Source organism: Nannospalax galili, unplaced genomic scaffold (assembly GCF_000622305.1).
Source record: "Nannospalax galili isolate Female #2095 unplaced genomic scaffold, S.galili_v1.0 scaffold162, whole genome shotgun sequence".
Taxonomy (NCBI): Eukaryota; Metazoa; Chordata; class Mammalia; order Rodentia; family Spalacidae; genus Nannospalax; species Nannospalax galili.
In genome coordinates this window covers 1405951-1431342 of record NW_008350388.1, presented here as the reverse complement: position 1 = coordinate 1431342, position 25392 = coordinate 1405951, and the positions used below count along the sequence as shown (strand labels likewise).

General features: G+C 42.6%; 1 protein-coding gene across 3 annotated transcripts in view; it reads right to left on the bottom strand.

Moving 5' to 3' along the window:
* Nucleotides 1-2852: 2852 nt before the first annotated feature.
* Nucleotides 2853-25392, bottom strand: part of Hrh4 (histamine receptor H4) — a 29329-nt gene continuing 6789 nt past the window's right edge. Inside the window, exons 1-3 of one of the 3 annotated variants that reach the window (XM_008847629.1) lie at nucleotides 23502-23694; nucleotides 15107-15112; nucleotides 2853-3565 (exon numbers count right to left, since the gene is read on the bottom strand). In XM_008847629.1, coding sequence (XP_008845851.1) covers nucleotides 2853-3565; nucleotides 15107-15112; nucleotides 23502-23694 — 912 coding nt within the window. Of the gene's footprint in view, nucleotides 3672-11566; nucleotides 11731-15106; nucleotides 15113-23501; nucleotides 23695-25392 lie in introns of those variants that run through there. The other 2 variants (XM_008847628.1, XM_029570716.1) reach the window with 2 other exon arrangements.

The following is a 25392-nucleotide window of genomic DNA, read 5'->3' as shown; positions in this document are numbered from 1 at the left end:
GCGTCTCTCCAGGTAGCTGCTGAGTCTGCTGGAAGCTGGTTAGTCAAAGATATCCACTGACTATGGCAATAGCGGGATGATTCTGCTGGCTTCCCATCCTCCAGCAGGGTAGCCTGGGGGTGAGGGGCACAGTTCACCTAGCAACTGGGTGGCTCCCAGGAGAGAATATGTACCCCAGCCTCCTGAGTCCTAGGCTCGCTGCCTGATGGCAGCAGTCTACTGGACAAAGCAAATCATTCTCAATGGGAAGCGCTACAAAGTCAGGGTACAAAAGATGGGGTTTCAGGAAGGCATAGAAACTCATGGGCATTTTTTTAAAATGCCTAAAGCATACCCTTGCAAGCAATACCTAGTGAGCATCCATGGTACATCTAGTGATGAGGCTAAAAGAACCCCGAAGTAAAATTCTTTTTGAATGTAACACTTGGTGGCATCCTTACAAGTTGCCGATACATGATGGCCTCTCCATTGACATTTGCTTGATGAATGTGTTCATGTACCATCAAAGGTATTTCTTTTTCAGTCTCTCATCTCATAGAGTAGTTGTCTGATTCAATTCACTTATCATGAGTATATTTCATCACGTCTAAGTACATACTGCTCACTTCTCACTAAAGTCAGAATGGGACTATGAATGTGATTTTGAAAATATCACATGATAAACAATTTGCTGCATTTTTTGATGATGAAATAATGTCTTACATTGACAGCACCTTAGACAGAATGAAATACAACATGTATTATTCTTTATATATACTTTATAAAATGTATGTGATTATGTACCTATGCTTTCCTCCAGGCTTATCCAGGGAGAGTTTTTATAGGACCACTCCATTCAATAAACATTTAATTCCTCAATAATCACATAAAATCTAAAATTCCTAATCTATAAAAAAAAATTTGGCCTTTTTGAGACAGGGGCTCCCTGTAGCCCCAGCTGGCCTGGAACTCACTATGTAGACCAGGCTGTCCTTGAGTTCACAGAGATCTGCCCGCCTCTGCCTCCCAAGTGCTGTGACTAAAGGCATGTGCCACCATACCCAGTCTCTAATCTATAAGTGTTAACACTAATAGTTGACATACAGAAACTTTATAAAAAGTGTGCATTTATGAGAGCTTACTGCTCAGATGTTTTCAAATTTATATTAAATGTTAAGCATGTGTCTTATACAGGGCATAAGTGTATCTAATATTATATACATTTCTAAATACTCATGTACTTTAAATATTTTCATATTTTAGTGTTTGAAATTAATCAAAGGTTTAAAAGAAACTAATGAAGACAAAGTCTAATGACATATATGTAATCCATTGGTTTGTATACTAACCTAAAAAATTAATTTAGCAATCAAAAACTTCAAAAGCACTAAGAAATATGAAATCACCAAATCATGTAAGAACTCTGAGAAGTTACAGAAGAAATCCTGGTAAAACCCGACAGGGAGATGTATTCACTGTGACAAAAATAAAATCTATGACAAAGCCAGCATAGAATGATGTACGAGGAAGGGAGGGGGAGAGGGAGGGAGGAAGGGAGGGAGAGAGCAATTAAAATGAAGAAAAGGCCAGTGGGGATAGTGGTTCATGCCCGTGTTCCCAGCACTTGGGAGGCTGAGTCAGGAGGATCACAAATTTAAGGATAGTATGGGGCTACGTAAAAGAGCATGTCTCAAAACTTTTTTTGAAAATATGTTTTAAAGAGGACAAAACACCACAAAATAATAAAATGTGAATCATTAATAAGGCACAACCTACACTCACTATATAAGAAAATGAAAAACTCTGAGCCTTGCAATGTAAAAGATTGCACCGATAAGTTAATGACACTAAATAAATACAGTGCTGTATTAATAATTATCTGGTTGAGTGTATTACAACCAGTATATCTAACTAATTATGTTGTCCTTTCCCCAACTCGGCCTTCCTCTCTCTCCCACATATTCTCCCAAGGAGAAGTTTTAGTGGCATGAGAGCTGGAGAAGAAGGCAAGAAAGAGAATGACAAGCTGTCCTTTCAACTACGGGTGACCACCCTGTCCTGTGACTTACAGGCTCTGTCCTGAGATTGACAGGGCTTTCTTCTACCACACATGCTTCCTTCCTTCTTGAGATCATAAAAACACGGTCTAGAAATACACATACCTTCAGCTGAGCCCACTCCAACTCTGCTCTTACCAACTCGAACACAAACTCAGCAGCCCCATATCATAGCAGAGCACCTGTCTCCAGCATGAGGGTCCTTGCTCCGTTGTTCTTTAGAGAATGATTTCCAAACTAGACACGTTTGTACTGACTATAAAACTAAAAAGACAAACAAGGGCCCAGAAAAGATGGCTCAGCAGTTCAGAGCACTTGCTGCTCTTGGAGAAAACCTGAGTTCGGTTCCCAGCACCCATAGTGAGTGGCTCACAACTACCTATAGCTCTAGCTCCAGGGCATATGATGCCCTTTTCTGGCCTTCATGGGTACACACACATACATGCACATACACACATATAAATCCAAATTAAAAGATAGAAGCTAACATCACTGTAACAAACACTGAACATAAAAGAAAACAGGACTTTCACAATCAACATCATATCAAGATCTACAAATAAGGAAGAAGTGGTGATGACTAAGGAAAATACTAACATATTTGTGGCTATCAGTTTGCGAAAGCATTACTATCCGTTCATTAGACTGTTGTTCACTGCAATAATGTTCCACTGACTTCCATGTTCGGAGTTTTATTAAAGTTTTCAGATATAACATTTTATTCATTGTTTGATAATATGGAAAGTGTAAGAAAAAAAATCAAATTCATTCAAATGAGATTAAGACTAAAACTGACAAGAAGTGAGAACGTTTTCTTCAAGAGGATATTGACCGATTCTGTGATGGGATGGGTTGCTTTTTCACACAAAATATTTTCCAGAAAGCTTTCTGGAAACGCCTGTGACACAGGGGATATAAAAAGGGATTAACAAAGGAATTGAACCACTGAAGCCAAAACACAATGTTGTACCAGACTGATTTCAGACGTTTCCCTTGGGGATAGGTTGAAAGAACAATTGTGAACAGAGAATACGGAGCCCAACAAATGGCAAAAGCTCCTATGAGAATGGCCAGAGACCTGGCTAATTTCCTGCCTCTGAGCAGTTCGAGATGCTCCCTCTGGTGCAGAGCTAAGGCGTCTGATCGGGAGAAGGAACCCATTTTGAAGGCAATTATACTGCTATTCATGTGGGTTCTTAGGGACACCAGAAGGCTGCTCTTTCTTCGTGGACCTCCTGAATGAAGAAACGTGGCTGGTTCCTTTGGTGCAGGAAGAGAGGTCCTGGAAACCAACCCACCTCTAGATGACTGTGCACAGTAACTGGAAGAGGCAGAGATGAACCCAGGATGGTCAAGGTACCTGCTGAGATTCCCACGCTTCCATAGGCTCCAGTAAATCTGTATGTTGAAATAGGCCACTGAGATGACAGGGAGCAGGAATTCCAAAACTGACGTGAAGGCCAGGACTTTCCACTCTGAAACAAAGCCAGGCTCACATTCCTTAGTGTTAGTCTTGTTCTTCCAGGACTCTGAAACCAGAATCATTGGCCCATTCACCAAAAAGGCCAGCACCCAAACAGCCACCATCTGAGCAACAATCTTCAGGGTCCCTGAGTGTTGAGCCCTGTAAGACACCTACAAGAGACCAAACAAATTCGTTTCAATTTGATGAAAATGTATGTAGTACGTAGAGCATCCCACAAGCCCTCAGAAGTTCCAGGAATGTGCAAGAACCAGAGACGTTTACTAACGTGGTACTGTGACATGCAGTCAGACAGAGGGGTCAACGGCAGAAGAAACTGAGCCAGGATGCAAACTTTCTTTTTTAAAAATATTTTTTTATTAATTCTTTGAGAATTTAATATTTTGATTGCATCTAACCCAACTCCTCCCCTTAAATCCTTCCAGACCCACCCCACCTCCCTACCTCCCCACAACATCATATCCTTCTTTATTTTTCAATAACCCCTTATCTCCAATTTGTGCTGTCTATATACTTCTAGGTGTGGGGCCACGCACTCGAGCACGGCTGACCTACCAGGAACCATTCCCTTAAAGAAAACCAACTCTCCCTCCCTAGAAGTCATCAACTGTCCATGGCTCCTCAGGGGTTGGGAGGGGAACTCATGAGCCCCTTCCCACTCCATGCTAGAATGTTGAATGGCTTGATCTTGCACAAATCTTGTGCAGGCAGCCACAGCTGCTATGAGTTCATGAGAGCAACTGTCCTGTCATATCCAAAGATATTGTTCCAGTCCAGCCCTCCCTAACCTCTGACTCTTAAAATCTCTCTACTCCCTCTTCTGCAATGGTCCCTGAGCCTTGGAGAGGAGGTGTGGTGTAGATGTCCCATTCGTGACTGAGTGCACCATGGTCATGGTCACTTACTCTCTGTTCTTTGATAGTTGTTTCTGCATTAACCACCATCTACTACATGAAGAAACTTCTCTGATTTGGTCTGAGAGCTATACTAATCTATGGTTAGAGAGATACAAATTTAGAGTGCAGTTTGATACTGTCCATTTAGCAAAATAATAGTAGTTTCACTCTTATGGCCTGTGAGCTCCCCAGCCATGTGTTCTTGACCAGATTTGCAGTACCAGGCATGTGTTTCCTCCTGTGAAGCAGGCCTTAAAACTAATCAGAAAGTGGTTCTTTACCCCAATAACTTTCATGCCACTCTTTCTCCCATGGGCATATCTTGCCACACCTGTCATTATTAGAGTGTGAAAGGTTCACAGCTGGGTAAGACTGCTGACGACATTTTCCCCCTAGAAGCCTACCTTTCAATACTATGAGAGCTAGTCAGCAGGGAGCAAGCTTCCTGGTCAGTCAGTACAACCTGATTTTTCCATGTTCTGTGACCAATGCATATGGTGTCTTAAACAATAGAATCCTACCATCGAGCTCTGGTAAGCAACCAAGAGCAATGACAATTGTTTTGAGGGCCTCCATGATACATTTGAACAACTTGAGGGGAAGTATCCCACAACTTGCAGTGATTTCTCCTAACTCACAGACACTAATCATAATGGTAACTGCAACTGGATGTGCCTCAGCACATTTCTCAACCAGCAGCCTGGAACATGATAGGTGTTCTTTTCGATGAAATACAACACACAGTGTCAGAATGCATCACAGAGTCACATATTGTTGGATGATGTTTCATCAATGAAAGTGATGTATTTGGGGGATACAGATAAACATATAGAAAGAAATGCATGTACCACATCACAGTGCAAAATGCATTTCTCACCGTGATCCCAGTTTTTTAAACTGTGAAAACCACACCTTACCTGATTCCTACACTCGGGAAGGATCTACTCACCCATTCATGCTGTAACTCCGAAGTGGGCCAACAACAACAATCACTCTTGCATCACTCCCAAGAAGACTGGGCACAGGGTAGAACCCAACCTTGTTGTGGAATGGTGTTACAGTGTTCCTGAACCATCCCAAAGCACTTCTTTCTACAAGTGTTTCCACCACAGCCAGCACCATGAGGGTAACCCACATTGAGAGACACGACTGCACCGAATGTCGCTGTTTCTTCTTTTCTTCTCTTTTCTTTTCTTTTCCTTTCTTTTCTTTTCAAGGGTGACACAGTCATGTTCCCATAAGGGAAAATGAGATTCTGTGAGTGAAGACTGCCCTCTGCAATCTTTGTGTCAAACCTGACATCTCCAAGAATATCTTTGAACTCCGAAGACATCTAAGATCAACCACTCTGTACTAGGGATAAATGTCTAAACCAAGATTTTTCGTTTCTGCACTGAGGATCCAATCCAGGGCTTTACACATACCAGAAACGTGCTGTACCATTGAGTTGCATCTCAGTGTTTGATTTTCATAGACAGGGACTCATTACACGGCTCAGCTTAACCTTAAACTAATTACATAGTCCAGACCAGTCTTGAATTCCAGCTTCTGCTTCTGCCTCCTGGAATGATGAAATCACAGATGTCCACCACTACATCTGTCATTGAACCAAGAATTCTTTATTTGAGAGCTTGCTGAAAGTCCCCTACAGTAGGAGCCTGCTTCTTTAAATTATATATCTTTTTTTCATTCATATATTACTTTTAAATTTTGTTTTCATAGGATTTTTGTGTAATTTATACAGAATATGTCAAACAATCTTAATCATCTTTATATCCCTGTCCCCACCAGCACGCTGTCACAGACCCCCGCACACTGGAACCCATATAGTCTGTCATCCGTATTAAGGCCCAAATATGTCAAGTCAGTGTCCCCAGACGTTCGCCTGTACAAGTCCATCCACTGGGGTCTAGTCAGCCTTTCTCTCTGAAACTCTTTTAGATACCTGGGTCTTTAATTTTCCTTCCAGCTCAAATGTTCCAGATTTCTCTGATGTCCTCATATACAAGAAAGAAAACAGAAGTGTGCCCCCCTTTCACTATCTCCCATCTACATCTCTGTGAGTTTTAAGGACTCAGTGTACTGTGTTTTCATAGTTTTTAAGAGAAGCAATAGTCTTCAACACTGTTATTTTTTGATGGGCTGTACATGTTTACCAATGACTATAGGTAAAAGGAAATTGGTTAATAATTTTTTAAATAAGTTCTTTTTTTAACTGTAAATTGCTTTCTCCCACCCAAACTTGCTGGTATTTCTGAGAAGAAGCTCAAATGTAAGCTGACCACAAACTTCCATATACAACACATTCTTCTACCTTCTACTCCTCGTGACACTAATTAATACATCCCTTGCACTAAATCTAATGGTTATAAAGATGGTAACAATACCCAGATGGTCATAAAACTGCATTTAGCTTTTTAATTGCTCTGCTCAGCCTTTGTAATGGTATAATGCAATATGCTAGAAAGCGATCTCTTTCATTATGCATAAGGTCAATTGGGATAATGGACATCCAAGGGACTTGAGACGGGATGCCAATCTCGTCATCCTTCCTCATCTCTGGGGAGCGTTCTTGACAGCTCAAGTGTTGCCGGAATCCAGACCCAACTGATCAGAGTGGCCTCTCTGAAAACACTCTCACCCCCTACAAAATATGTGCATTATTCAGAATATTGCCCTTTACCCTGCCTCCTTCTCTGCCACAGTAAAATAGCCAAACATCCTGTCAATCACGTTCCTTTAGTACAACAGAGAAGCCCATTGGAACTTGCTGGTGTTAATAATGAGATGAGACTACATTCCAAGTTTCTGTTTTGAGTTGAGTTGAGTTGCCCCCAAAAGTTATGTTGAAGTCCTATCCACTGGTACCTGTGAATGTGACCTTATTTGAAAATATGATGATTACAGATGTAACTGAGTTAAGATGGTGTCATATTGGGCTAGGGGTCACGTTGCTCCAATATGACTGGTGTCATTATAAGAAAAGACAACACAGAGGTTTCCTTCCGATTTCTGCCTCTGAACAATCGGCCAACAAGCTACCGGTGCCCTGTGAGCAGCCTTACCAGTGTTCTCTCATTTTTACCTGGAGACTCTGTCATGCAATCCACCCTGTGCTGCTAAGTCTCTAGTTACCCCTCCTTCACCACATTCACAGTCTTCACTCTGGGCCATATGAGGACAGAGATTGAGGTGAAGCATCTCCAAGCCAAGGATTGGCCGCGACATCAAGAACCAAGAGAAAGACGTGAAACAGGGCCCTCTAAGATCCTTCAGAGAGAGGATAGCCCTGTAACCACATTGATGTCAAACTTCTAGCCTCTAGAGCAAGGGGAGAGTAAATTCCCACGGTTTCCAGCAACCCAGAGCAGTCAATCCCCACCAGTTTCTCGAGGTCTTGATTTTGCTGTCAGTTTTCTTTCCTCGTCCGGAGCAGAGGAGCACCCTTCTCTTCCTGTCAGTTTTCTTTCCTCGTCCGGAGCAGAGGAGCACCCTTCTCTTCCTGTCAGCTTTCTTTCCTCGTCTGGAGCAGAGGAGCACCCTTCTCTTCCTGTCAGTTTTCTTTCCTCGTCTGGAGCAGAAGAGCACCCTTCTCTTCCTGTGAGCTTTCTTTCCTCGTCCGGAGCAGAGGAGCACCCTTCTCTTCCTGTCAGCTTTCTTTCCTCGTCTGGAGCAGAGGAGCACCCTTCTCTTCCTGTCAGTTTTCTTTCCTCGTCCGGAGCAGAGGAGCACCCTTCTCTTCCTATCTTCTTCCTGGGCACGTTTTCACTCCCCTCCCTCCAGCTGTGATCTGGTCCAGCTTCTCGACCTCTTCATGCACTCGTGCTCCAGCTACATGCAATCTGGCCCCTCCGGAAGACACCTCTGGGGCCACTGGAATCTGTGTGGCTGTTTGCCTTGAAGTTTTATCTTCTAAATTATTGTCAGATTTCTGTTCCCCCGGCCCAGAGCTCCCATTTCCTGCCACCATCTCCTCTACTTTCAGCTACAGGCAGAGCTGAGCCTCCCACCACCACTGTCTGAGAGCTGCACATGAACAATTAGCCAACAAGGTGCAAATGCCCCTGAGTTCACACTTTCTCAGATAAGGAGGCTCTGCTATGCACTCTACCCTGTGTTCCTAGGAACAGAAGTCTAGCCACCCACCCCTTACCATGTTTACAGACTTCACTGCCAGGGGAGTTCCTCAGAACAAAACTAGGGTGAACACATACACATATACACGCACACACACACACACACACACACACTTCATTCACATGCACACACACATGCACATACCCGCACACACACGTATGCACACACATGCACACACACCTCACACATGCATGCACACACACACCTCACACACAGTCACACACACTTCCTCCCTGACCCTCTCTCCCCATCTCTCTGTAACCTGTAAGCACCTTTTCTAGCCCAGCAAACTGCTATTCCTTTTCTGTCTGTCAACTGTAAATAAACTTAGACAACTGACGAAGAACGTTCTAGGAACCTCCAATAAAGATCAAAAGGAGGGGCAGAGAGACAGCTCAGCAGTTAAGAGTGCAAAGGACCAGAGTTTAATTCCCAGAATCCATGTTGAGCAGCTCACAACTGTCTGTAACTCTAGCTCCAGGGGATCCGGCATCCTCTTCTTGCCTCTTTGGGCACCTGTGTACACACACACACACACACACACACACATACATACATACACATACACACACATATACACACACACCTAAAAATAAAACAAATCAAAGAAATTTCAAAAAGAAATACCCAGAAAGAAAAGAAAGTTTTAAAGTGCAAATGAAAAGATTCTGATTTAAGGCACTGTTTTCAAATTTTTAACTTTAGCTAAAGCAAGAAATACATTTTTACATCATAAAAAGCAAGACAACAGACGAGATGTATTCATCAAGTTAATAGTTACCCTTAAGATGTGTGGGCACTCCGGTAATTCCTATTCTATCTTTGCTTACTTTGTTCTACTCTGCCCCATTCCCTGTCATTTCCATATGATGAACTTATAAAAGAGAAGGTGGGGGAGAAAAGAAAAAGAAAGAGAAAAGCCAACTGGTCACAGCCCAGCAAGCTGATCTCACGACTCAGTGGTAGGATAAGTTCAACCGTTTGGAAAGAAGTGAGATCATGGCATCTGCGTTGTCAATGCAAACTGATTACCCTCTCTCCATGGTTTATCCCATGCAAACTGCAGTGGCCCTGACACAAACGAAGTACCCAGTGTCAACTGGTAGAGCCAGCTGACTGTCCCAGCACATCCATTTCACTCTTTCTCCTGGCCAAACGGTGGCTCAGTAGAGACCACATTTCACAGCCCTCTTTGCAGTGAGACAAAATGATGGGACTGAGTCCCACCATTGAGAACTGAGTGGACATGACAACAAATTTGCACTACTTGGTTAAAAGAAAATCCCTGGCCACGGACTTCTGTCCTTTCCCCTTCCTGTCCAGAATCTAGAACAGCAGCCTGACTATAAGCAGGAAGAGTATCGATAATGGCCTAGAGCGATGTCAGCACACTACTGTCGGAACAAATCTGGTCCACCACTTGTTTCTGTAAATAAAGTCTTACTGACCCATAACCAAGAACAACACCCGCCCCTAACATATCATGTAGGGCTATTCTATGCTACAGCAGAGTTGAAAGGACTACAGGAACTACAAAGCTGAAAATGTTTACTATCTGTCCCTGGATAATAAATGTTTGCTGGTCCCTGACCTCTAGGGGACAGCGCCATGCTGTTAGTGGGGAGTCCTGGACAAACTCCTACAGCAGAACCTTCCTCCTTTCCCATTCTGTTCTGAGAAAAAGAAACTTCTGTCTTGCTTGAGCCTCAGCATTTTGAAGCCCCCTTTGTTTCAGTAGTTTGCCATTTGTATCATCTAATGCCCCTTCCTGTCACATGGTCCTCCCAGGAAGGAGCAGCCCTTTCCTCTCTCCACTGCCAGAACAGCACTTGATCCATGTGCTTCTGGATCTACCTCCAAGATTCCCCCCAAGACTCTTACTTCTACAAGCCAGTATTTAGCAAAAGGGTTGCCACACAGTCGTCCTCCAAAGATTTGAGTCCCTAAGACCCAGAAGTGAAGAAAGCCAAAGATTGCAAATAAGGGGTGAGGAGCTAGCTCAGTGAGTAAAGTACTTGTTGGGCAAGCACAAGGACATGAGTTCAGATCCCCAGAACCCATGTGAAGCAAGACTTGGTAGCATGTGTCTGTGATCCAGCTGCTCGTGCTGGGAGTTCATAGGCTAACTAGACTGGCATACATAGTAGAAAAACAGCACAGAGACCCTGTTTCAAACTAGGTGGAAAGTGAGACTAATACCTGAGCTTGTCCCCTGACTTCTGTAAGTGTGTAGTGGCACACACATGAGCATACACACAAACACACACAGATGGATTTTTAAGACCACAAATCGCTGTCCTGATTTTTGTGGCTTCCTTCCATGCTGTGCCCTATTTTCTCCATTGTTCTGCTGTTGAGAAGTTCAGCCTCCTATGTATTGTTACTACCTCCTTAATGAGGCTATTCTGAATTTTGGCTAAATTCAGACTGATTCTTGTCACAGATCCTAAGCCAGTTCTCCCCTGCCCCCCATGTAACCTGTCTTCTTTGATTGTTCAGAATTGATTTTCTCGTCCTATTCAAAGTCTGGGATTCTTTCTAAGTGTACACCAAGTTCTATCCTGAGGAAAACATTCAAGTCTTAACTTGGCTGTGGAGTAAACTGTAAACTTCACAGACAGTCAAGTTACCAAAGACACAGTATAGTACTTCTGACTATTAAACTTGAATTTTCTTTGATGCCTCCCCTCCCATTTCAGTGGGTCATAGGGGAATGACTTGCCCTGATCACACAGATCAAAAGATGAGGGGCCTCTACATTTCTCAAACAAAAAATTACACTTTTTTTGTCAGGATAGAGGAGTATCTCAGTGATAACTTACTTGCTTATGTGCAAATCCCTGGGATCCACAACTCCTGGTATAGGAATAGATTATATATCTTAGGGACTCAAAATTTACAAGTATAAAATTTTCTAAGGAAAATAACATTTTAACTTACAGCATTCAAGACCGACTGGGGACTCAAAATTTACAAGTATAAAATTTTCTAAGGAAAATAACATTTTAACTTACAGCATTCAAGACCGACTGGTATCGATCATAGCTAATGAGAACAATATTGTAGACAGATGCTGTACACAAAAGATAGTCAGTGATGAGCCAAAAGATGCAGAGTCCACTTCCAAAATTCCAGTCAAATAGTGTGTGAGGGATGTACAGAGGAATGGAGATCATACCTGTACAGGGAGAGAAATAGATTAAAAAGCAGTACTGGACCAGCGAGATAGCTTAACAGGTAAAAGTGCTTGCTACCCAGCTTGGTGATCTGAATTTGATACCCAAAACTCACATGGTGGACTGAGAGAACCAACACCTGCAAGTTGTTCTCTGATCTCCATACATGCCATGTAATGCTTGGCATGCACATGTGCACTCACTCACACACACACACACACACACACACACACAATAATAAATATAGATAGATGATAGAGATTGAAGATAGATAGATGATAGATAGGATAGATAGATAGATGAAAAATAGATAGATAAATAGATAGATAGATGATAGATAGATGATAGATAGATAAGATAGATAGATACATAGATAGATGATGATAAATAGATCGATAGATGATAGATAGATAGACAGATAGATGATAGATAGAGATAGATAGATAGATAGATAGATAGATAGATACATAGATACATAGATACATAGATACATAGATACATAGATAGATAGATGACAGATTTTATTTTAAAACACATCATTGACTACAAGGAGGTATATTGTAATAGATTTACTACAGAATGACACATCTGAAAACAGTTTAGTTCTTGCTACCATTTAGAGGACTGTCCTCCAAAGGTAAGTATGGAGAAGCTTCGTCTCCAGAATGGTGAGATTGGAAAGTGCTGTGGACTTGTAGGAGGTGGAGTCCAGTGGGAAGTTTTTCTGCCATTAGGGCATCCCTGGGTAGAGATAGAGAACTCTTCCTGATTCTGGTTGTGAGCACTCACGCACATGTATGCTCCCAACCATCGCTAACCGCCACCATCAGAAGCCAAACCAAAAGGCCACTCAGTTTGGGATTTGAACTTCCAAACTGTGATCTAAACCAACTTTTTTTCTTTAATTTTGTAAAGATTTATTTATTTTTATTTTATGTGTATGAGTGTTTTGCCCACATGTATGTACATGTACCATGTGCACACAGTGCTAATGGAGGTTATGAAAGGGTGTCAGAACCCCCAGAACTGGAATTACAGACCATTGTGAGCCACCATGTGAGTGACCAGAACCAAACCCAGGTCCTCTGCAAGAACAAGTGCTCTTTTTAAATATTTTATTATTTTTATTTTATGTGTATGACTGTATTGCCCACATGCGTATGAGAGCACTGGTGTCATGTAATGCCCACAGAGGTCAGAAGAAGGCATCAGATCCCCTGGAACTGAAGTTACAGATGATTGTTAGCCACCATGTGGGTGCTGGAATACAAACCTGGGTCCTCTGCAAGAACAGTCAGCGCTCTTAACCGCTGAGCCATCTCTCCAGCCCCAAGAGCAACAAGTGCTCTTAACTATTGCTCCATCTTCCCAGCTTGATCTTTTCTAAGTTTATTGCCCCAGATTTTTGTTGTGGTAATACTATACTAACATATATATATATATCTCACTATATATAGAGTTTATATATATCATAATTAATTTTTAGTATTTTGTCAAACTGTGCAGGACTGCTCCCCTATACACTCTTTAATTGTGATTTTTAGAATAGCCATCAGGAACAAAGTACCTGTAAGGGCTTCTTATTACTTTCCAAGTTAACTGCAGACTCTAGCCTCTTTTTCTAGCTATATACATCATAAATCACCTTTGTGTCCTTCATGATCCAACCCAAACAAGATTGATCACCCTTTCCCAGTATACCCCATATCTTCAAATCCCTTTCTCTTTGCTGATAATATTCTCTCTTCCTGGAATGCACCCACCCACCCCCATTTTTAGGTTGGGGATCAGATCTAGGGCCTCGCACTAGACACAGGCTCGTGTCCACCTCTTTTTTCTAAACTGTGCTTTCTTGTCATTCTTCCAGTCAAGTCAAAATCTGACCTCTTCTATGTCCTCTTTGTTGGAAATTCCTTGACTGAGGTGTCCCTCTGTCACTGGCATGCTCTTGGCAACATTGCTGTTTATATTAGCATATATTAATTATACATAATAATTGTTTCATTATATTTTCATGCACATATAATGTATTTTGTTGATATTTGCCCCATTACTTCCTCTCATCCTTCTCCCACTCCCACAGATCCTCCTACTCTTCCCAACTAGCCCCCTTCTATTTGTGTGTGTGTGTGTGTGTGTATGTGATGTACCTAATATGTAAGGAGGCCATAAGATGACATCACGACGTCTCCCTCAATCACTTCTCCACCTTAGTTTTGAGGCAGGGCCTCTCATTGAACATGCAGCTCACTGTTCAGGACAGACTGGTGGGCCAGCAAACCCCTTGGGGCCCTCCTGTCTTTCACCTCCCAGAGTAGGGGTTATAGGCACACATGCCATGCCCAGTGTTTATACAGTGCTGGAGATTTGAGCTCAGGTCCTAGTGCACAAGAAGCGCTTTACCCACTAAACCATCTCTCCAGCTTACCCTTGCTATTTTCTCCTTCTTTCTTGTGCTAATCCCCGCCCCCCCCCCTCGCTATCAGGGCTCTTTTCATTTGTCTTTCCTGAGGATTAGGGCCCTGTTACAAATCAATGTTTGTGTTTCCTATATCTGCATTGACTTCCTTGATATCTTTTGCGTTCAACTTAATAACAGCTGATGTGTATTGTTCAATAACCACATGCCAGACATCACACTCTGCACATTACAATAACAACTCAAAAGGGCTGGAGAGGTGGCTCAGCAGTTAAGAGCACTGGCTGTTCTTGCAGAGGACCCAGGTTTGATTCCCAGCAGCCACATGGCAGCTAGCAACTGTTCATAGCTCCAGTTCCTGGGGAATCCGATGCCTCTTCTGTCCTTCATGGGCACTGCATGACACAGGTGCACTTATACACATGCAGGCAATACACTCATATACGTGAAATAAATTTAAAATAATAAATTAATTAATTAAACAGAATAAAAATATAATCTAATAAAAATGAATAAAATAACATATCATTTCATGCTTATAGAAACTTGGTGAGGTAGGAACCATGTTAACAGTTAAAGGGCCTCGTGCTGTGACATACCTATAATCCTAACATTTTGGAGGCTGAGGCAGGAGGAGTGCCATGAGTATGAGGCCAGCCTGAATAACACAATGAGACCCTGTCTCAATAGCAAACAAAAACAAAGAACCCAAAATTGAAAAAGGGGAAAGGAGCTAAATGCAATCAGCTAGTAAGCAGAGAGGACTGGATTTGAAAGCAGATGACATGAGTTCAAAATCCCTGGCTAACTACAACTTTCATCAACAATGAACAAATAGATTAAATCAACCACAATGATCAGCCCAGCACAGACACTGCTGGCCTGGGACATGACTCTGTTGGGCTCCCCTTCCTTTGACGCCAAAGTTTTCACTGCGTTGGCATTCAGAGAGGCGTCACCACTTACTGGGGGATTTAAGTGGGAACTCAGTTGAAAACTGGTTTTGTTGAGTATCTTTATATTTGTTGAGTATCTTTATATCAGGCTGGTTTTGTTGAGTATGTTCATATTTTATCAGGCTCTTGCAGACATCCCCATGTTCAACATGTTAGCCAAACTGCTCATCATTAAGAACAGTAGGAAGGATGAAAAACAGAAAGAAAGAAAGAAAGAAAGAAAGAAAGAAAGAAATAAAAAAAAAAAAAAAAAAAAAAAAAAAAAAAAAAAAAAAAAAAAAGGGAAAGAAACCACGCATTCTTCCAAAGGACGGGAAGAGGCCACATGCCATTGTTGGAGAAGTGTGGAAGGGAAGGCAGCACTTGGTGTTCTCACCTGAATTTGTGTATAGGAAGGGAAACAGAGCAACACTGAGACAAAGAGCTGTGTGGTCAGTTCTTTGGGCAACACTGTAGATGGAACTCAGGCCTTGCACACGCTAGCCAAGTGCTCTACCATTGACCTTACTCCCAGACCTCTTTTTACTTTGTTTTAAAAAAACTTTTTTTAAATTTTGTTTTATTATTTTTATTTTATGTGTATGCATGTATTGCCTGAATGTAGGTAAGTGCAACGGTGTCATGCAGTGCCCACAGAGGTCAGAAGAGGCCATTGGATCCCCTGGGACTGGAGTTATGGACAGTTGTTAGCTGCCATGTGGGTGCTGGGATTCAAACCTGGGTCTTCTGCAAAAACAACAAGTGTTCTTAACTGCTGAGCCATCTCTCCAGCTCCCTCTTTTTACTTTTTAAGACAGAGTCTTAACAGACTTGCCCAGGCTGGCCTTGAACTCATTCTGTAGTCCAAGCACACTTAAGCCTTCAATCCTCTTGCCTCAGTCTCCCCAGTAGCTGGGATTACAGACCTGCATCACCAGATCCAGTTTTACTTCCTGAATGTATAGTTCAAATACCCTGCTTGTTTTATGTTCCAATTGTGAGGGTTTGTTTGGGGTTTGTATGGGGTTTGGTTTACTGAGACAGAATTCTTACTATGTAGCCCAGGCTGACTTCAGATTCACTATGTAGCTCAGGCTGGCCTCAAACTTGTGATCTTCCTGCCTTAGCTGAGGCTGAGATTTCCAGCATACACCAGTTCACTGGGCACCAATTATGTTTTCAATGTTGTCAGATCCCCTGACTTTTATATCATTGTATAGGGGTGTGGGGGTGCTAGGAGATGATTGTGACAGAAAGTGATTTCCCAGGTTTACCCCAAGTAGATCAAAGTATCTCAAAAATAGAGACATTTGTGTTCTGGCCCCTGACTATGGCATCCAGTGTTCCCAACATGTATCTTTTCTATACCTACCCTCATTTCTTCCACAGAGGGACATGCCATTAATCATTAAACATCACCAACTTAAAAATTAAAGAAAGATCAGAGTTAACTACTCTTTTCCACATGCTTTCTGAGTTCTGTGAAAGAGGAAGTTCAGGACCTAGAAGCAGCTTCAAATAGCACTTGGCTTGGAACACACATGCTCTAGTCTGTTCCTCTGGTGTTTTGTTTTGTGTGTGCAAGGGTGTGTGTGTGTGTGTGTGTGTGTGTGTGTGTGTAGGCCAGAGGACAACCTCGGGGAGGGGGGCTTCCTTCTCAAGAGCCATCTACTTTACTTTTTGAGACAGTGTCTCTCAGTGAACCTGGAGCTGACTGATTTGGCTTGGCTGGTGGGCCAGTGGCCCCAGGGGATCCCCCTGTCTCCACCCTCCAGCACTGAGATCACAAGCATGTATCACCATGCCCAGCTTTTTATGTAGCTGCTGGGATTGAACTCCAGTCCTCACGCTTGTGTGGCAAGCACTACAAACAACCATCACCCCAGACCCTGTTCCTTTGGTTTAATAAAACCCTGCAGTCCTTTTGTGCTCTGTATGGTGTTTTAGTACAGATGTCATGTTTGCAGTTCCTCTCTCTCTGTGGAGCAATGGTGATGGTTGTGACCTGTTCCAAAGGAGTTTCAGAAAAGTGAATCTGAACTGTTTCTCTGATAGCCCTATACCTAAGTGCTCCTACAAAATCTACTCTGAAAATTTGCTTCTGGATCAGTGGATTTGCTAAATAAGACCAAAAGCCAGTTCCTCCAATTGAACAATAAACCTTTGGCATGTGTGATTAAGAGAAAGTAAGGCAGAATCAAGTCAGATATATCAGAAGAAGGTGGTGAAAGGAAGAAGGGGAGGTAGGGGAGCAGGAATGGGAGGAAGATGAATGGAGCCTTGTGTGATGTGGGTGACCACTCTATGCCAGCTGCCCTACACCTGCTATTTCTCCAGCCCCAACTCACTCCAGTCCTCTGGCCTCAAATACACTGCACACCCTCCTGCCTCACATCCTTCCCACTCGGTGATATGTCCCTTCCCTAGAGAACTTCTTCCATTCCATTTGCTCAAGAGTGTCTTTCTCAATGAATATTATCCCCCATGTTTTAAGCTGAAATCCCTACCCCCAGCATACACACACACACACACACACACACACACACACACACACTATTCCTGCCATACTTTTCTGAACATCAATTATCACCCTTTCAAATGCTGTTTATTATGTCTTCCCATCCCCACACTAGTGGAAATAGAAGCCCCATGAGGGCAGGGATGTGTCTTTTCATTTTATTTGAAATATACAATTTTTGAATAAATGAATCAAGGTCAGTGGGGAAGCCCAGTATGCTTTAAAATTGCCACCAGTTTAGTATTGCCCCTTCTGTCCAATCCCACTGAAAAGTTATGTCCTCCATGAGCAAATGTCAAGCAAAGGGTGAGAGAAGCTCATAGCCTCAGGAAATCCTCTGAACAACAGAAGGGTGTGGGGGTAATGGTGAAAGTGTAGAAGGTATTGTAGATTGTGTGCCTCTGTCCTCTCCCCTAACACACCCAAAGTGGCTGTATTAAGAGATGAGACCTCTTGGGAAAAAAGTTAAGGAGAAATGAGGTCATAAGGGTGGGGCCCTGATTCAATAGGCATAGTGTCCCTATAAGAAGAGACAATCTTGAATGTTACAGTACCCTGACCTGAAACACAAGGTGGGCTCAACTGGTGCAATAGTGGCATGAAAGTTATGGGACCAACCAACTGCTTTCTGAGTAAGACCTGCTCCATAGGAGGGAATTCGAGCCTGATACTCTAAACCTGATCAAAAGCCCAAGTGAAGAGAGAGCATGAGCCCTAGCCCTACTGGGGAAACTACTTTTGTTCTTATGCTAAGTGAGCATGTTGTCAAACTGCTCTCATGTTATACCCTTGAGGAGGAAAGAGACAAGAGAGTTCACCTCTCTCATCATACACGTCCCTCAAAAGTCCCTGTAAGGATTCAGTGAGAACGCAGCCAGGAAAAGAGACTTCACTATGGCACCAACCACCTTTCACCTCTTAAGATCCTGTTCTGCCATCCATCATATGACTGTATCAGTCATAAATGTTCATGGATAGAAACACCAGTCACACGGTACCAATTTAACAGACATTTCCATCACATTTATATCAGTAGTATATTAGTTACTTTTCTCATTAATCTGATCAAACACCTAACAAAAAGCAACTTAGGGGTAGAAGGGTTTACTTTGTCTTACAGTTTAAGGGGTACAGGTCATCACCTGCAAATGTTTGGTGACTGGAATCTGAGGAAGCTGCTAACATGGTCAGGAATTGGAGGACTGACAGGGCTGTGCTATCAAATCTCAAGCTCCACCCCCAGTGTTCTACTTCCTCCAGCAAAGCTCCACTTCCTGAAGTTTTCACAACCTTCCAAAACAGCTCTACCAACTGAGAACCAAGCGTTCAAACATGTGAGCCTATGGGGGCATTGCACATTCAAATCACAACAAAGAGTGTGCCATGAGAGAGCACACAGGTGCAGCAAGCAATGGAATAGTTTCTTCAATAAGTCTTTGCTTTTCAATAATGAATTCAATCTGGGAAGCTAACTAATCAATTATCACAAAGTGCAGGGGGCCAGTTCTGAAACCTGTGAGAAGAGGGTGTTTAACAGGAAGGCTCAATGTCCTAAGTATCTGTGTTGACCTCATTGACCCTGCCATCACCCTACAGCTCTAGAGCTCTGTGTCTCCTGACCCCATCCCAACCTTTAAGAATGGCTGGCTTAGTAATATTAATGAATGGGTGAATGAATGAATAAATAAATAAATAATAAATAAATAAATAAATAAAGGCAAGATAATTCGGCAGGTAAAGACACCTGCTGCCAAGTCTGACAGCCTGAGTTCAATCTCCATGTTAGAAGGAGAGAACTGACTCCCACAAGTTGTCTTCTGACCTCTACATGCACACTTGTACCCTCCACCACACAAAATAAATAAATAAATAAATAAATAAATAAATAAATAAATGTATTTTTTTAATGAATGACTGGGGCTAGAGAAATAGCTCAACAGTTAAGAACACTGGCTGCTGTAGCAGAGGACCCAGGTTCAGCTCCCAGCACCTACATGGTGACTAACAACAATCTGTAGCTCCAGTTCCAGGGGATCCAATGCCCTCTTCTGGCCTCCGTGGGCATTGCACACATGGGTGCACTTACATATAGGCAAAACACTCACACACCTAAAAGAAAAATTAATTAATTAAAAAGTTTTAAATGGGGGTTGAAAAGATGGTTCAGCAGTTAAGAGCACTGGCTGCTCTTGCAGAGGACCAAGGTTCAGTTCCCAGCACCCACATGATGGCTAGCAACCATTCTTAACTCCAGTTTCAAGGGATCCAACACCCTCTTTTGACCTCCTCAGGCATTGCACAACACAAGTGCCCTTACATACATGCAAGCAACACACTCATACACATAAAACAACATTTAATTAATTAATCAAAAAATTTTGAAATGAATGACTGGCTCACAGCTACAAGAAAATCTCAGTGTCCTGTCCTGCCTCACCCCACCACCTTCATGAACTCACTCAGGCTCAGAGCCAAAGTGCACACTTCAAACCATGGTAAAAGATAAGGGCATCAGCAGAAAGTTCAGATCTTGTTACACAAAGCCCTCAGGGACTGTCCCAGTTCTTGTGCCAAGGTGAGTGTTGTTTTAAAGAAGGAGCCCTCACAGGGTGTGGTGGCATACATCTTTAATCCCGGCACTCGGGAGGCAGAAGCAGGAAGATCTCTGTGAGATTGAGGCCAGCCTAGTCTATGTAACAAGTTCCAGGCCAACTGGGGCTACAATGAGACCCTGTCTCAAAAACAAAAACAAGAAAAGGAGAACTCTGAATAAAGCTGTCAGGGACAGAGGAAATGTGAACGACAAGAATGGCAGATGAGAGGAGACTCGGGTTGAGGAGCTAGCTCAGTGGGTAGAGTGCTTGCTTTGCAAGCATTGAAGACCTAAGTTTGATTCCCAGAACCCACATAAAAATGTTGGGCATGATGGCATGCACTCACAATCCCAGCACTGCAGAAGTAGAGACTGAGTATCCCCGAGGCCTGCTGACCAGCCAGTCTAGCCTAATTGGCAAGTTCCAGGCCAATGAGTGACATTGTCTCAATCGGTGGATAGTCTTCCTGAGGATGACATCTGAGGTTGTCCTCTGGTCTCTACATGCACATTTGTGCATGCACACACGTATCCATGCACATGCACACACACACACACACACACAACATACATACATACACATTTTTTATTTTTATTTTATATGTATGTGTGTATTGCTTGCATGTAGGGAAGTGCACCCATGTCGTGCAATGCCCGGGGAGATCAGAAGAGGCTGTTGGATCCCCTGGGACTGGAGTTATGGACAGTTGTTAGCTGCCATGTGGGTGCTGGGATTTGAACCCGGTCTTCTGCAAGAACAACCAGTGTTCTTAACCACTGACCTATCTCTCCAGCCCCACATACACATTTTGAAAGGAAAGACAGGGGGTCCTGTAACCTGTATACTTCTCTCACCAGGAACAAAGCAAATTCTCTGTCCACCCACCTGCTGATGGAGAGGGACCACCAGGTCTGCTGAATAACTATATCTGCAGAGCCATTTCTCAAAGACCAGTTACATCTCCAAGTGTTCCTTGAATGGAGAGGCCTCACAGATGCCAGCTTTGGACTGGACACAAAGACACTCACCCCATGCCTCAGGCTGTCTCAGCCCCTTGAACTCATTCCTTCTGCACTACCAGAGTATCCAGGGTCTTACTCTCATTGGGTCAGGCAAAGTGTATCATTTCTTTTAAGTGCTGAGTGTCACCTAAAGGTCACATAATTTTTGGAAGGAAGAAGAGCAGAAGAGTGAGGAAGAGGAGGGAGAAAAAGAGGAAGGAGAAAGAGAGAGAGAGAGAGAGTTCTGCAGCCAACTGCTGTCTATGTTCCCACACTTGTGAATGTATACATGTTACATGCCATAGAGGAGGATGCGGATAGATCTATACCAAGTTGCAAATGTTAGCTGGAGAGACAGAATTAAAGAGAGAAATGGGAAGGTTGTTGATTTAAGATGTGTGGGTATCTGTGTGTGGGTGTCTGTCTGTGTGTCTGTAAGTCTGGGTAGCTAGAGTAACTTCTACTACATATGGAACCCTGATTTCAATTCCCACCACTGTCCCCCCCAAAAAACAATGTTATATTGGTTATCTCTCTTTATCTTTGACTTGTTATTTCTGTGTATTGACTTCTAAACCAATGTCTACAGCTGAGAACTTTCTCAGAAATTTTCAAGACAACAGCAGAGCTATTGCTACCTTCTCAACCCTCCTAAATGCCTCTTACCTCTACTGACTGCCGAACCTTTCTTAGTGTCAGAAGCCCAATCTGCCATTCAACTCTGTTTCCCTTGCCCAGCTCCATCCTTTGCGATCCTGCCTGCTGCCCAGCCCTGCATTCTGATAGTAGCTCAGTCTCCATTTGGCTTCTGCCTAGATCCCTGCAGCATAGTCTCTACAACTGTGCCACCTCCCAGCCGCACTCCGCCCCCCACCCCAGCACTTCCCATGTGTCAAGGGTAAATTTGGTCCATTGACACATTCAGCTGCTTTCTGATTCTTTAGTCTCCACATTGCCTGCTTGGTAAGCTCCATTCCAGACTGACATTACTACCTGAAGACCTTCACCACATAGAGCCCAACTTCAGCCCTTGCTTCCCCCATTCAGCCATGTGCACAGCAGCCAGCCCGGACCTCACTCAGGAAGCTACAACGGATGATTTTCCACCAGCATGCCACTGCTGACTCTTAGAGTTATCTCTGCCCTCAATGGTGAATTCAGAATGCTACTTTCCCTTTGGCATCCACAACATTAGTTGCATCTTCATGGAGCTTTCCAGTGCTCCATCCTACAATAGTTATCTATGAACCTCTCTCATCCACTCTCCTGCATTAAAGAAAGAGACGAACCCACTCTTCTGTATGTCCCCCCAGTATCTAACAGTACTTGCATACCCTACTGTATTGACACATACTGGGCATGATACTAATATATGTGAACTTGATTTGCGTCAAAACATATCTGGGGAAAAATCAAAAGAGAAGGGACAAACATTTGTTGAGCAACCTCTGTGTTCTGGGCAACGAACAATCTATTGTATGAGTTTCCTTTGGTTTTAGCATAAATGCAAACTTTATGTAGCTATACAGAAAAAATAATAATCTGAATAGGCCAATGGGCCAAGTGAAATTATACTAGAAGCTCCAACGAAATAGCATCAGTCCTCGGACAGCTTGTAGCTACCTTTATTATGATAAGCACTGTTAAAAAGTGATAGTACAGTGCCTCGTTAGTGCTGCAGGCAGTGCGTCAGACTCAAAGACAGCAATAAGAAAAATTACAAAGAATGTGTTTTCAATGAAAGATTATTTTGATTTCTGTAGTCTGTTACAATTACGCGATGCTGTGGTTCTATGTTATGTGCAAAGTACTTGACTGTTGGCTGTGTAAGATTCTGTGCTACTTCGAAAAACAATACATTGGTTGAACTATTTCATTGGCCTGCGTATCCCATTTTTATATTGTGCTGGCTACCAATATGTACATTGTTTCTATTATTTCAACATCAGGGTACAAAGGAAGTCATACTTACTTAGAAAAGAACATTTGTAAATTGAAACACACTAGAAAATAGATCTGATATTAAAATAAGGTAGAACTATTCTGAGCTCATATTTTTATTCTATAAAGAGAAAATAACTTATTTTCAGATGAAAATTCTCTTTACACACACAGACGCACATATACCTATAATCTCCTTTAACATGGCATATAGACCCCTTCCCAGATTTTTTAATATTTTAACTTTTTGTTCTTAATCTCCCCTCCAACTCATACAGTTCCCTGAATAATAGGACCCTATTTTATGGTTTTAGAAATAAATGATAGTTGGAAAAGATTATTTTATATAAAGACATATAACTTACCCACAAAGAAGTCAGAAATGGCCAAATTAAGAAAATAGTAATTACTTCGAAGCCTAAGGTTTTTGTCCACCACAAAAGCCAAAATGACCACAGCATTGCCTAGCATTATAGCAAAAGCTAGTCCGGACATTAAAAATGTCAAAGGAATTTGGGTAGCCAGTGGTACACTGCCTGTGCTGTTAGCATCCAACATCATGTCAAAGGATGAAGGTCAGTCAGCACATCAGCCCAGCCACACAGTTCTGACAAGTATGCATCCCAGCTAGACACCTCCTGTGTATACAGTTTCCTACTTAAAACAACGTTTTGAAGCCAATGATGATCTCATACTACTTCCTGATTCTTGATAAAATCAACTTGTGGTAACAGTTTCCCTTTAACTGACACTGAAAAAGTGTTTCCACAAAACAGTGAAATGTTTTATCTTAATGTAATGTGTTCGTCCATCTCCCAGTCATAGCTCAATATTATATAATAGCTGTAAAACATAATTGATACATCTCATGGGCAATAAGTTGAGCTCGTGGGAGATTCATTTTTAAGATTTGTTTTATTTTTATTTATATGTCTGCGCATGTCTGTGTATGGGTGTGTGTGTGTAAGTGCAGGTGTCCAAGAAGGCCAGAAGCATCAGATCCCCTGGAGCTGGAGTTCTAGACAGTTGTGAGCCACCCAACACAGGTGCTAGGAATTGAACTCAGGTCCTCTGCAAGAGCAATACATGCTCTTAACCTCTGGTCCATTCCCCATCCCTGAGATTCATTTTGTAAACTAATAGAGATGACTGGAGACTGGAGAAATGGCTCAGTACTGGGTGCTCTTTCAGAGGACCCAAGTTCTGTTCCCATATGCACATGGCAAGTAACAACCATCCATTACTCCAGTACCAGAGAATCCCACACCTTTTTCTGGCTCCCTGGGCGTTATACAGATGTGGTGCACTTACATACATGCAGACAAAGCACTCATACGCATTAAAAACATTTTAAATTCTCTTTTGGCCAGGATAAGGCAGCAGGGGTTGGATTTCACTGTCCCCACCTGAAACAACAGCCAGAAACAGGATGAAAGTTTTCAAGAAACAAAGAAAGAGAAGAGTGGGCAGTAGGTGAGGCCTGCAGGAGTCCTGGCTTACTAGCCAGAGTTCCCAGAGCTGGGTAGGGAGAGGAAATCAAGGAAAAACCTAGCAAACTCCCTGAAGTGAAGAAATGGAGCTGAGACCTCGGAGAACTGGAGAGGTCTCTGAACTGCAGAGAAGCCTTGAGAAAGAATTCCAGGGATCCGCAGAGGCTCACTCACTGCAGGTATTCACCAAAATACTGATCGGTAGACTATGGAGAAAACATTCATAGGCCGGGAAAAGAACGATTTGAGATGAGAGCTCACATGAGGCCGGTCATAGTGCCTACTCCCCTCAGCCAGATGAAAAACATTTCATCATTCCTGGGACACTGAGTAGTATACTCAGAAAGGCCTTAGTCCGGAGGGATAATTAATCCTATACTAAGGATTTCTGGGGTACTAACCAACTCCTAAGATCAAAATCGATCAAAATCTGGAGTACTAACCAACTCCTAAGATCAAAATCCAAATAACTGCAACTGTGAGCACAGCTCAAGAATATTTATGAAGGTGGCTCATGCCTAAAATCTCAGCACTTGGGAGGCTGAGGCAGGAAGACTGACAGGAGTTTAAGACCACAAGGCCAGCCTAGACTACATATTGAGTTTCAGAATAGCCTGGGCTACAAAGTGAGAAGTTATCTACAAAAAAAGAGCCCCAAAAATCTAAAAGAGTATAGAGCACAAATTCAAAAAGGTAAAACTAACAACTAATATCAGAAGGGACATGAAGTTGAAAGACCAAACATTTGCAACTCAAAATTCAAGTA